The 14326-nt window shown below is 43.3% G+C and overlaps 1 protein-coding gene across 2 annotated transcripts in view; it reads left to right on the top strand.

The window, feature by feature from the left end:
• SMARCC1 (SWI/SNF related, matrix associated, actin dependent regulator of chromatin subfamily c member 1) overlaps positions 1–14326 on the top strand; it is an 89748-nt gene that overhangs the window by 16533 nt on the left and 58889 nt on the right. For both annotated transcript variants that reach the window (XM_033166150.1, XM_033166149.1), the window contains 5 exons: positions 4548–4617; positions 6634–6709; positions 8611–8736; positions 9710–9834; positions 11255–11379. In XM_033166150.1, coding sequence (XP_033022041.1) covers positions 4548–4617; positions 6634–6709; positions 8611–8736; positions 9710–9834; positions 11255–11379 — 522 coding nt within the window. The remainder of the gene's footprint in view (positions 1–4547; positions 4618–6633; positions 6710–8610; positions 8737–9709; positions 9835–11254; positions 11380–14326) is intronic.

Here is a 14326-nt window from a genome sequence, read left to right as displayed (position 1 = left end):
TTCATTTGCATGAAATAGGTTTGAGCTACAAGATGCTGACATATTATGGTTAAAGGCAGGTTTAAGAATTGTTCGCGAAATGTATGATTATCACTGAGTTTTGGCGTTTAAATGCTATACTCAAGACAATCTGCCAAATACAAAGCTGCACAAAGGAACAATAGTCAATATCTGCAGGGTCTCATTTGCTAATGTTAAACTCCCGTGCCCTTGAAATGATGGAGCAAACCTATTTATTTGCATTTTATGTCCCCTTCAGGAACCTCAAATCGGCTAACATTGTGAAAACTCCGTAGAACAACCAGAATAAAACATTTCTCAAGTGCAATTAAAAGCTAGTTAGTAACTTGCTGAGTAGGTTTTTTAGATGAAAGGGTGGGGAGGATGTGTTGAGATGCCCCATCAGTGGCAACCCTCACCACTGCAAAAGCAACATGTATACAGTCTCCAACTTCTAGAAATTTTAATGGTAAATAGATAGGACTCAGATTTAATAGTTTCACTGGAGTAATGAAATCTACAGGGACCTTTTGAGGACCAATGCCTTTGCTCCAATTGTGCACAGGGCTGCAATAAGAATAAAGTAAAGGGGAAAGGTAAAGGGACCCCTGACTGTTCGGTCCAGTCGTGTCCGACTCTGGGGTTGCGGCGCTCATCTCGCGTTACTGGCCAAGGGAGCCGGCGTACAGTTTCCGGGTCATGTGGCCAGCATGACTAAGCCGCTTCTGGCGAACCAGAGCAGCGCACGGAAACACCGTTTACCTTCCCGCCGAAGTGGTACCTATTTATCTACTTGCACTTTGACGTGCTTTCAAACTGCTGGGGGGGGGCAGGAGCTGGGACCGAGCAACGGGAACTCACCCCATTGTGGGGATTCAAACCGCCGACCTTCTGATTGGCAAGCCCTAGGCTCTGTGGTTTAACCCACAGCGCCACCCGCGTCCTTTGCCAACCCAGTGGCCTTTGCCAACCCAGTGCCCTCCAGGTGTTTTGGACTACAACTCCCATCAGTCCCGGCCAGCTATGCTATACTGCGGGAACTGAAGTGTTACCAATATGTGCCATTGTCTCTAGAGACCCAAATCACACTGGTGGCTTCTGCTGTTATACCAACTGTGACCTAAGTATGTAGGTAGAGAGAGCCCTGCTGTAGTTACTTATTCTCTAGTTGCCACTTGTTTGGGTTGCTGCAATGTGTTACGCACGGAGCTGCCTTAGCGAAATTGACCCATCTTCAAGGCACCAAAGAGCTTGAGGCCAGGTTACCTGCAAGATAGCTGCACTCCATATTTGTTGTTGTTGTTCAGTCGTTCAGTCGTGTCCGACTCTTCGTGACCCCATGGACCAGAGCACTCCATATTTGTTGTTGTTGTTCAGTCGTTCAGTCGTGTCCGACTCTTCGTGACCCCATGGACCAGAGCACGCCAGGCACGCCTATCCTTCACTGCCTCTCGCAGTTTGGCCAAACTCGTGTTAGTAGCTTCAAGAACTACTCCATATACAACTACCTTAATCTTAAATTCATTTTCTAAAGCCCCCCTTTGTGGATAATTTTTATTAGTTTTCAATTACATTCCAATAATAGCTTCATTATAACAATGCCAATACAATTATTATTACCAATCATTCAAATACCAAATTACATAATTTTATTAAAGTGGGCCCCCCACGTGCTAGATTTGATGACTTTCTGATTTTCTTTATTTCTGTGTTCCAAAATATTACTAGTTTCAGTTACATTCCAGGCATCCCATATGCAACAACTGCAATATTAATAACTTCTATTTGTTTTGACTCATTAAATAATTCATAAAACTTCAAGTGAGGGACTCGAACTATATCATTGTTCTTTCTTGTGCGTAGCAATTATTCTGTCCGTGATGTTTCTTCCTGTCCTTGTTATATGTTATGTCTTTATTTCCCCCGGTTGCTGCTGTTATCCATCATGCCTTGGGTGGAGCTGATATCTCATTGTTCCAGAATTTTCTCCATCATTCCGTCCCGTGCTTCGTTGCTTTGCACCGAGAACTTTAACAACAGCTGCAAAAGTCGCTCTGTCCCAGTAAATAAATTGTTGTCACCACCCCCCCTCAGCCTGGGAAGAAGAGCGGTCTGTCAAACTACAGATGGTTTAATAAGAAACCTTTTCAGTTCCTTGGCAGCTCACAGAATCCATCCTTCTAGCTGAAGATATATAGCCAATTATCCTTCCAATTAAATTAAATTCCAAGCCCTCTTAACATCGTTCAGTTTACTTCATAGATAATAAAGGATGGGGAAGAGTCAACTCTTAAGTTTCCATCGTAAACCTTTTTCAAAATAGTTTGCTTACCTTTTCCTTTTCTTTTTTACACTCACAGTTCCATTTGATGTTATAATCCATATTTATAATCCAATTTCTTCCATCCTTGCTTGTTCAAATATAATTTGAACTAACATTCATAGGGGGGTTGCCGAATCTTAAATAAATAATCCTAAGTCAATCAATCAAATCCATCCATCCATCCATCAGAGGTTCCCCTCCCCCCACCGTCTTTTGCACTGAATAAAGTCTTATCTCAAGTTCAAACCTTAAAGTCCTTGCAGTTGGTTTTGATCCGCAGTTTGTGATCTCATCTCTTCTAGCACGCACCTGTACTTTAGTCCAATTAAGCCATAATTAACAGGAGAACCCCTGCTTCTTAATGGCGACGTTGGAGGGTTTTCTGCAGGCGAGGTGCTTTTTGCACTCAGCGCCTCACTGCCCCCTGCATTCCGTGTACCGAGATGGACTGCGAGTGAAGCCCATTCCCCTCACCCCTGGGTGGAATTTGCAAGAATTATTTACCCTCTATTCTTGTTTTCCCATCGCCTACGCTCTCCTGCTGCTGTGGGGGCTGCCTCCATTAAGGCAGACTGGAACTGGACGCCTCTAAGGCCCTTCTTTGGACGCCCCTGCCAAATGTGATGTAGTGGGTGCCACTTGAGAAGACCTTTTCAGGGATGGCACCCTGATTATGGAATGCCCTGCCCAGAGACACTTGCCTGGCACCTGTGTTAGGGCATTTTCATGACTTTCCCACCTTTTAGTGATTTCCTAAGTCTTTTATATGTGTTAGGAGTTTTAAGAAGTGGGAAATTTTTGATGTTGCTGTGAACTTCGCCGGATGGACGTCATCATCTGTTCCTGTTTTACACTTTATTGTTTACAGGCAAACACTGCTGCTGGGCAGTGTATAAATGTTGGAAATAAAAATAGAATGGTACCTCTGGATACAAACGCTTCTGGTTGCGCACATGTCTGGTTACGAGCTGCGCTAACCTGGAAGTACCAGTAGTTGCTCCCGGATGCAGACTTTGCCCCGGAATGTGAGCGGAAATCTCGCGCCAGAGGCGTGTGCGTGCCGCAGGAAGAGCGCTTTTGCTAATGGCGCCTCTTGTTAAGAACAGTTTCAGGATAAGAACAGATCTCCGGAACGAATTAAGTTTGTAACCAGAGGTACCACTGCAATCACTAAATGTCTCTCCTATTCTGTTCTGTACTACTGCTTTTCTCCTTGCTCCACGCTGACAAAGCTCTTACCCAGATACTGTGAATTGAGCCAATCTGAGCAGCAGTTACTTTCCAACTCCACTTCTTCTGCTTATTGTGAGCCCTTTGTAGATGGACATTTGTGGTGTTTCTAGTTGAATTACCACGGCACGTTACTTAAAAGAATAGAGAAAAGACAAGAAGCTTGAACCAGCAAACGACCTGTATGAGAGTAGATAAGAAAGAGCGAGAGCTTCCTCCCCAGCCCTCATACAGGTACTTTTTATTGAACACAAAACCCGCCTTCCAAGATTCAAATCATCCAATCACAGTGTCCAGAGCAAACTCCCCCCACAGGCCATGTGGCCATGAGAAGAACAAAGAATCTTTGAACTTAGCAGGAAACTGGTTTGATCTAACCCTACTTCCTAGGCTACAGGTAATTAGCATTCCAAGATCAGGTAGAAGAAAGACACAAGATTGATAGGAGGAAGTGAAGAACAAGCATCCTGGCCATATTGACACTTCACAGGCCTCCAGGATGTTAGCAGATATACTTCAAAGATACAAAAGGGACAGATGCTCTGAGGTTATCAAAGATACACTTCTTTGCCATGTAGTTGTGAATTAACCCAGCAACTTAATTGAGACGTGACTCTGTGCTTCCCAATGATGGAAGCTTCAGGAACACAGCCAATTGATACAGCCAGATTCAGGTCATGTAGGATTTATAATAGAAAATCATATTTTGCCAACAAGACCAGCAGGGAGCTTTGCACTCAACATAACCGCATATATGGGTACTGGAATGTCCCGCTCACCCTCACAATGTCTTTAGACAATTTATGATCTCTTATTTAACCCTGCATGAACACTACAGACATTCCATTAAGAAAATGAATCTCCAACGCAGCCTCTTGTTAACTTTTCCCTTTCAGATGACAAAAGTGAATGTTTTCAAGCTTGTGAAACTGGAATGGTGTTAAAGCTGGATCACTTTCTGACCCTGATGGCATTTTCTTTTTCCCTTTTGCAGAAGAGTGGCTAAGACCTGTAATGAAGAAAGACAAGCAAGTTCTTGTGCATTGGGGCTATTACCCAGACAGGTAATGACAAGGATTGAAGTGCCGGCACCCATTTTTCAAAAATATTGCCCCCTTGCTTATCGGGTGGGAGGGATACATTCTGTCACTACCATTTGAAATTCAAAGCCTGCCATTGCCTGCACTGATGTTTGTCCAAGAGCACTGCTGCTGTGTCCCCATAAAAGACCATCCATCATTAGATACATGAAATACCCTCACCTTGATAGTACAGGATTGTTTCAGAAGTAACACCAAACCATGGCTTTCCCCAACCGTAGGATAGACTCCAAACCACGTTTCCCCTTACAGATAGACGGGCAAACTCCAGTCTGTGTATCTGAAGAAGTGTGCAAGCACACGAAAACTCATACCAAGAACAAACCTATCGGGTTTCTCCTAAAATAAGACACCGTCTTATATTTTTTTCCTCTCAACAAAACACAGTATGGCTTATTTTCAGGGGATGGCTTATTTTAACCGCGTCACATCAGTACGCTACATAGCCACGCCTCTCCAGGCTGTTTTAATGGGAGGTGCCGCATCACTATGGCTTATTTTCGGGGTATGGCTTATTTTCGGGGAACAGCTTATATTTTGCAAATGCATAGAAATCCTGATATGGCTTATTTTATGGCTATGTCTTATTTTAGGAGACACACGGTAGTTGGTCTCTAAGGTAATACTAGAAGTATTTTTTTTAAATTTTGTTTTGACTATGGCAGACCAACACGGCTACCTACCTGTATCCAGTTTGTGTGGTTTCCTTTCCCCTTACCTTCCTTGATAATTCATAGATGCTTTCCCAAACAGCAGCCCCTCAGTGCAGTCCATCATAACAAACTGCCATTTTCCTAGACCATCCTATGCAGGCTGTCTTCAGACTGTGGTTCAGATCCTATTATGAAGGCTGCTTGCAAGCCATGGTTTTGCCCCCCATGATTGTTGGCAGTACAACAAACCACATTTTCGGACTTGCATGTGATATTTTGACATTATGTCTGCACCATCTTCTGCTGCAAGAAGCAGATACGGTGATCTTGAGAAACACTAACCCACGCCAAAAATCCATTATACGTTCCTTCCTCATCGCTGGCTGGAAACTGTCATCTGTTACACCGTCCACATCCTTTCATAAACACACGTTATGTTGTTTTGGGTCAGCTGTTGCAGCCTTTGCCTTGAAATTGCCTTGTTTTTATCTTATTTTTATTTATAGCTTTTAGGAAATGTTGAATTGTGTTGTGTTGTTTTTCTTTTAAACGAATTAGATTATATCAAGTGGCATAATTCTTGTAGAAATAAATAATGGCCGGGCTCTTTAAGGTGTTGAGCAGCTGCTCCATTGAAATAGTAGCTGAGGGCTCCTTTTGCTCAACTGCTGTGTCTGCTGCCTTGCCCAAAGATATGTTTTACCGTGTCTTTTAAAAGGCTTTCATTCTTTCTTTCTTTTACAATGAGTGTGATACAAAATCACTGGATTCTTTTATTATGGCAGTGCTACCATAATGAAACAGGGACACGGGTGGCGCTGTGGGTTAAACCACAGAGCCTAGGGCTTGCTGATCAGAAGGTCGGCAGTTCGAATCCCCGCGGTGGGATGAGCTCCCGTTGCTCGGTCCCAGTTCCTGCCCACCTAGCAGTTTGAAAGCACATCAAAAGTGCAAGTAGATAAATAGGTATCGCTCCGGCCAGTAAAGCGAGATGAGCGCTGCAACCCCAGTCGGACACAACTGGACCTAATGGTCAGGGGTCCCTTCACCTTTACGTTTACCATAATGAAACTACTGAGGGATGAGTTACAGGTGGGTAGCCGTGTTGGTCTGCCATAGTCAAAACAAAATCGAAAATTCTTTCTAGTAGCACCTTAGAGACCAACTGAGTTAGTTGCTGGTATGAGCTTTCGTGTGCATGCATGCACACGAAAGCTCATACCAGCAACTAACTCAGTTGGTCTCTAAGGTGCTACTAGAAAGAATTTTCGATTTTGTTTTTACTGAGGGATGAGTTCACATTGTTGTTTTTGATTTTCCTTTATAGCTATGACACTTGGGTTCATGCTACTGATATAGATGCCGAAATCGAAGACCCTCCAATTCCAGAGAAGCCGTGGAAGGTGAGTGTGTGCTCTTCCCGAAATTGCGCTGACGTAATTTCACAGCCTCCCGTTCCCAGGGGGAAATGGTATTTGAAAGAATGCAGCATGTTGTTTCACACCTGCAAAGTACGGAAGAGGGCAAACAGTAAGTCTAGAATAGCAATAGACAAAGCACTTGTCTTACTAAACCAAAATAACTCTTCCCACTGCAGCAGGAAAAGCTCCATTTATTTATTTACTTACTAATGTGTTCCTTAAAAAAACCAAACACTCCAAGTGGTGTACAAATAGTACAAACCCCCCCAACCAGTATTTTAAGACTACATTATAAAATAATAAAAACACATGTAAACTGCTTTGAGGTGGTTTTTTTTAAACAATTAAGCCATATATAAATTTCATGAAATTAAATATATTGAAACTGCAGAAAGAAGCTTTTTAGAATTGAGTTCTTCAATGCTGCAAATCATTTAAAAATTAAATGAGAATTTTTTTTATTTATTTAAGCAATGCAGCGGGTGGCTCTCATCTCTCCTGGCAGAGATAAGGCCCCAAAGTAAGGCAGGAGGGGTTTGCCTGGAGTTCAGCTCCCAGCACAGGTTATCCGATTACCGCAGCACAGAAATGGTCCTTCGTAAACTATTTCATTAACCAGATTGAATGTTTGTTTTGTTGCAAGGGCTTTTTGTTTTTAAGGGCCAATGTACCATTAAGATGCCCTAGTGCTGGAAATGAGAACTTGTTAGGGCAAAGGAGGTCTGTTTGATTAAAGGCTTGGAGTTCATGCTAATGATGACAAGGTTCATAATTTTTGGAGTCTGTTGAACTTAGAGGCAGTACAACACTGGCAGCCTTATTTCTGCTTTCAGAATGATTAGAGGCCTGTGTGCAGTAGTTGTGAGTGGAGGCTGTTTTCATTCGTTGAGAGAGAAAAATAAGGAAATTGTTTCAATAGAACTGCTTCTTTTCAGATAATTGCTGTACTTGTGTGACAACATGAAACATTACTCCCGGATTCATTAATTCATTTTCCTGCAGTCAGCAGAATAATAGTATTACGTGATGAGAATTAAGGCGAAGGAACAGAAGAGAGCTGTGTCAGACTGGGCTCAGGACTCTAGTGCCACATAAACTGCTCCTGAACTCTAATCTTGTTGAAACCAAAGCAAAAGAACAGCTTTTTAAAGTTTTAGGCTGGCAAGTTGTACAGAGGTGGGTGCTGTTTCCACCTGCCTTTTGTTGACCCCTCTCTGGCTATGAACTGAATGTGCTGGGCTGTTTTGATCTACAACCCTCTTGAGCCCCAGCCAGCACAGCCACCCAAAATATCTGGAGGGGACAAGGCTGGCGAAGCCTGAACTAAATCTTGTGAACACACCCTGTATACTGGGAGTGGCTAACTTGCTGGGCTCCAGATATTGCTGGGCTCCAACTTCCACCATGTGAATGTTTCTTAGCTCTGCTACTGGAGATTATTTCAGTGGTTGCTTTTGCAGACTGAATTTAAGACCTACATGAGTAGCATGCCTGTGTACCCCTGGAAGGCCTGTACATTGTTGGAAGCCACCCAGAAAGAAGGGCTGGGGCAACCCAGTCAGACGGGCGGCATATAAATAATAAAATTATTATCATTATTTTAGTCTCTTTTTTGCAGTTCTTCATTCATTATTGTTTTTGTGTTGCAATGCTCCCCCCCCCCCCCCCGTATATTACTTTGGTATTTTCTGAATGCAGAGCAGTTTACAAATTCTGACAAATAAAAATTAAGGTGGAGGTAAGGAGTTCTGACCTCCTTGCTTGCTGCAGTTGTTCAAAAAGTGGATTGCAATAATTTTTTTAACGTGTGTTTTCAAAATGAGAGGAGACACCCTGTCTGAAATCCACTGTGTGCATGTGTGTTCCCGCACTTGCTTTTGTAGGTTCATGCTAAATGGATTTTGGACACAGATGTATTCAATGAATGGATGAATGAAGAAGATTATGAAGTAGATGAGAACAAGAAGTTGGTCAGCTTTCGCCAGCGTATCTATATGAAAAATGAAGAAGTAAGACTTCCCTATTTCATATGATGGATGTAATGCACAATAACTGCATTAGTTGGATCAAAATAAAAACAAATTTAGTTGGTCTCTAAGGTGCTACTGGAAGGAATTATTTTATTTTTTATTTTGATCCAACTAATGCTACTAGAAGGGATTATTTTTTGTTTTGTTTTGACTATGGCAGACCAACACGGCTACCTACCTGTACCTGCATTAGTTGGGTGTTCTTTCATTTTACTCAGTGCTGCTATACCTTATCCGATTGTCTGGTTCTCCAAGAAATGTCAGTATTCTTCTTGAAATTAGTGTGGGACATAGCTCTATGACTCAAATTTTCCTCGAAATGGCAAGTGAACAAGCTAAGTGTAGCTGGCTTGCGAGGAACCAGGGACCAGTTCTGTTGACCTTCCACAGGCCCATCTATTTCCCATCTTCTGATCTGCTGGAGCCAAGAGGGGTTTTTAGACCTGATACTTTGCTTGGATCCCTTTGACTAGTTCAGGCATAGGCAACCTTTGGCCCTCTAGATGTTTCGGACTACAATTCCCATCATCCCTGACCACTGGTCCTGTTAGCTAGGGATCATGGGAGTTGTAGGCCAAAACATCTGGAGAGCCGAAGGTTGCCTATGCCTGGACTAGTTCTTTCCATGGTGTGTGTGTGTGTGTGTGTGTGTGTGTGAGAGAGAGAGAGAGAGAGAGAGAGAGAGAGATTGTGTCAGTTTTTACATGCAGCAGTTCATATGTTGAAGTTTTAGCCTACTTGTGTTTCCTTAAGTGGATTTTGTGCAGTGCATCTTTGAAGGGCTGTGTAGTACCCTTAAGTAGTTGGCAGCCTCTCCCTGAAAACCTTATGAGCAAGTTAAGGTTAAGCAAAAACTGACAGTGCTAGCCCTGGTAGGTAGCAGAGTGCATCTCAGTTCTGGACAGGTTATGCCTATCACTGATGACCTCCCCCCCCACCACCCTCGTGACAGCCAGTCCATAGCCCTGAACGGAGAGATAGGAAGGCAGCCACAGGTGCCAGAAAACGGCGGCACTCCCCTTCACCACCACCTCCTCCCACCCCAGCAGAATCGAGGAAGAAAGCCGGGAAGAAGGGGTGAGTATTCTGCAGCTTCTGCAGTTTACAATGCTTTACTTCTGAAATATTTGAGGGAGAGGGGGAGAGAGATGAACCAGCAGCTCGGCTCAAGTCCACATTTACAGTGGCCTGCTAAGACGCCGTCTCCTCGAGTCCATGAATGTTTAATGCTGCACATTGAGCTTCATTCCTTGATCATCCAAGGGGAATGTACCTCCTGCCAGTAGAAGAAAACTTGACGCAGTCATTACTTCCATTCTAATGAGTGCTTCACAGTTGACATGCGGAGACCATTAATAAGCAAATTTACTTCTCAATATGGCAAAGTCTGTCCTGATGTAACTCTGCTCTTTAATATAGTTGTCTGTGCAGTTGCTGAACGTAAAAAACAACAACTGTTTTCTTCCTTGTATGAGCCTAAGAAGCTATTGCACACATATTTAAAATTTATGTGTGGCTTTTCTGCTATACACTCCTCAAAGTAGCTTAAATTAAAACAGTTGAACAGCATCATAGTGTATATAATTTTTTTAAAGGAAGTGTTACTGATTAGGATAACAGCTTTCTCCAGAAACGAATTCCTGAAATTCTGAAAGCCGGGCTCTTCACTAAAGATCCAGTCTAGTGAATTAATCTTCTCTTGTTCATGGTGGGTTGAAGCAGAGTCCTTATTCTGTCCTGATTTCCTGTACTATGTGTACACACGCAAAATGGACTGTGCCTTAGACTGCGCCCCTGCTAAGCATGACCATCTCCTTAGTAGGGCCCCACACTTCCTTTTCAATGACCTTGTATCAGGAATAGCTGGATTCAGACAGGCTCTCTTGGGCCTTCAAACCACGTCTCTGTTATTCACACCAGATCTGCCACTTAAGGTTATATTATGAATGATTAATGGTCTGTTCTGGACTAACGGCATTAGAAAGGCTCAAATGGGTGGGCAGAGAAGCTTGAAGAAAGGAGACCATAATTGTCTACCCTTCCTTTCCTTATTACAATTAGACTTATCCCCAATTCCGTGTCTCCTAAAACCCTGTGCCACAAATTGAGAAGAATGCATTTGCCCGCAATCACTAATTTCTGCCAGGCGTATCTATCTAGTCCCAGAGAGTCACACTGCAACAAAATGATTACTGTTAGCTTCAGAATATTAATTAGCAATTCATTGGAGTTGGAAGGTACTCCTAAGGGTCCTCTAGTCCAACCCCCTGCTAAGCACGATTCTCAGCTAAAGCATCCATGACACATGGCCATCCGACCAGAAATATTGTGGTTTCTATTCACCTAGTGCATAGCACTGCCCAGAAGTTTCTTATAGGTACATGGGCTCTGCCCATACTTTTGAGATGCAGTATCACAGTAGTACAGAATGTAGCTGATGCAGCCGTATGTTAGGAAACCATTAGGTGATTTGTTGTTTGTGTTTAATTTGTCACAGGCAAGCAAGCCTATATGGGAAAAGGCGAGGGCAAAAGGAAGACGATGAGCAAGAAGATCTTACCAAGGACATGGAGGATCCAACCCCTGTGCCTAACATAGAAGAAGTGGTACTTCCTAAAAACGGTACAGTGTTCCAAATACCTGCCCCATGACTGAACTGTCTCCATACCATGGCTTTTCCCGTGTGTTGTTTGTTGATGCTGATGATGGGTAATCTTGGTGGAACGAAACTGGACTTTTTGCATAAAACCTGGGTTTGAGTGACTGCTCTTGCAGAGCACAACACATTCTTGCCATGTGTGCAGAGATATCCAACGCATTGTTAGAAACTGAGATATGAAAGCTAGGAGCTAAATGGCACCTTAAATCGAGGTTATAAGTGCAACAATGGAATGTCTAGGTGCACTTATTTAATAACAAGAATACAAAGCTGAAAATGAAAGAATATTATGTTCATTTTTCACATAGTCTAGTCCTTCCACTGCCCACCCCCCCTAATATTCTTAAGAGGGTCTCTTCTCCAGTCTTCAGATGGTAGCTGGAAGTGGGGAGGCAGAAAAACATCCTCCTTTCCTTCCACTCTTCAGTTTTAATCTGAAATCTTAGGTGCAGTACTGCACCCAGGGCTCAGAAACTGCTCGCGCTAATGACATTTCCCTGTTGCAAAATGCGCCTCGAACAATTGGAGTTTCGAACACTGCTCCAGTGGCACACACATCAGGCTGACTCACAGAGAGAAGCTCTTTGCACCTCTCCTGGGTTCTGGGTTCAAAGCGGAAGGGAGAGTGTGTGTGTCCAGTCCTAGAACTCAGTGTAATGTGAGCATGATTTAGGAGATTTAGGAATTTCCTGTTTTCTTAGGGTCCCCCCTGCCCCAAGAATTAAAGGCCAATCTTTGCTTCCCTTTGTGAAAACAATTGTTCATGTTAAAAGTCTTGAGGCGATATGTTCAAGCCCCTGCTGGAGTTGACCTGCAAAAGAGGTGGCTGGACACACAGTGGTTCCATTCTTACGTCTCTCCTTCCTCCCGAACCAAGCCAGACATTCTTCTCCTATCCAGAACTTCCTCCTCCTTCCTTCTAAAACTGCGTCTTTTGTCTGTGTTTGCAGACCGTAATTGGCTCACAGCTATGTGATCAGCTCCACTACCTAGATATATCTCCCCCCCCCCTCAATTTGGATAGTTCCCCAGCTGCCAACATAAATGTTTGTTTCCCCCTGAATATATCGTGGAAGTGCATTTGGTTTCCGTTGCTTCGGAGCATCGAAAATATCTAGTCTGTATTTTGATCTTGAATAAACCCCTTCAGAGCTGGCTTCGTGTACATTAGCTGTTGGAAAGAGGAGTGTGTTTCCTCAGCAAAATGTGTGCTTAAAAGATATACTGCCATAATACTCTGCTGATCTGGAGCTGGAGTTGCCTGATTGGATATTGGAAGGCTCTGTACCTTATCTACCATCATCATGTTTAGCACAAGATGTAGACAAGGCACCAGAGGCTGTGCTAGACAGATGACTGTCAGAAACATGAGAAGCGATGGGCAAAAAGTAACATTTTCAGCACTGGGCAAGGGAGTAATTTCCAGAATGTGTAAGAATAATGGCTCTCTGCAGTTACTCACAAAGGACCCTTGCGAGAACGCAAATCAGTTTTGCCTGCAAGCTGACAGCAGTGCCCTCTTGGGCTTGCAGCAGGCGTGGCGCCTGTCAACCTCTTCTGAACTGTGGTGGACAGATCAGCAAAGTAAACAGTTAAATGTAACAAGCTGTGAATGCACAAATCCAGGTGCAGGAATCCAGAGCTGGAACAAGGAAGTACTTTCTGTCCATCCGTCCCCAGTCACTACTGTGTTTTATTTTAACACCTTGGCTGTGCACTTGCAGGTCTCCCACTTGACAGGCCTTGAGCATGAAATTTTAGAAGTGTTTCATTAGGCTGGCAAAGGAGCGGCAAGACACAAAGGCAGTGCAGGTGTCTACAGTGCAGCTTGCTTACTCCCCATTGCGTGGGCGCTTAAGTCTCAAGCCACAAAACAATGAAGGTGTATGGTTGAAGGAAGCAGGGGTCAGCAACCTTTTTCAGCCATGGGCTGGTTGACCGTCTCTCAGACCATTTGGTGGGCCAGACTATATTTTGAAAAAAATAATGAACGAATTCCTATGCCCCACAAATAACCCAGAGATTCATTTTAAATAAAAGGACACATTCTACTCATGTAAAAACATGCTGATTCCCGAACCGTCCGTGGGCCAGATTGAGAAGGTGATTGGGCTTCATCTGGCCCACAGGCCTTAGGTTGCCTACCCCTGGACCATTGAAGCAAAGGTCTTTCTCCCAGTTGTGTCTTGGAAGTCCTACACAGTCTCAGGGTGGATAATTATTGTTGGCTACTCATCATGGTGGCTTATGTTTATGCAGATTTTAATCTGTTTTTAGTTTATTGTTATTTTAACTTTTTGAAAGTCTAATTGTTAATAATAATTCTTACAGATAATTGTATTGCTTTATCTTTTTCATAAACCACTTTGTGAGTTTTTCTAATAATCAAGCGGTGTATCAGTTTTATGAAATAAGTATCTTCTAGCTGTACTGTGGCAATCAGAGGTGGAGAGAGTGCTGTTGCTCTCAGGTCCTGCTTGCGATGATCTGCTTGGCCATTGTGAGAACACAATGCTGAACTAGATGGTTCTTTGGCCAGGTCCAGCAACTGGCCCCTTTCTTTTGGTTCTTCTTATTGGGCAAAGATTTTCAGTGGTGTCTGTCTTAAAAGCCTGGGAAAGTAAGACTCAGCTGTAACAGTGACTTGATGTTCCAGGCAAGAAGCTGCTTTTCAAAATAACTACTAATTGCAAGCCTGACTAGAAAGGCTTGATGGTTCTTCCGTCAAGTATTGCAGTAGTAGGACAGCGTCCTTCAAAATTGCTGTTTGTAGAGTAGCAAGTCAGTCAGCTGGGCTTTGATCAGGAAGCCTTGGTCATCTGGCCTCAACTTATATGCAGCCAGTCCTAGTCTTTGCTCATGAGTTTGTTTTTTATGAGAACCAGAAACATAACTGGATGATCCTAACGA

This window comes from Lacerta agilis, chromosome 12 (assembly GCF_009819535.1).
Source record: "Lacerta agilis isolate rLacAgi1 chromosome 12, rLacAgi1.pri, whole genome shotgun sequence".
Classification (NCBI taxonomy): Eukaryota; Metazoa; Chordata; class Lepidosauria; order Squamata; family Lacertidae; genus Lacerta; species Lacerta agilis.
Note: the sequence above shows the minus strand (reverse complement) of the source record. Positions and strands in the feature narration are given on the sequence as shown.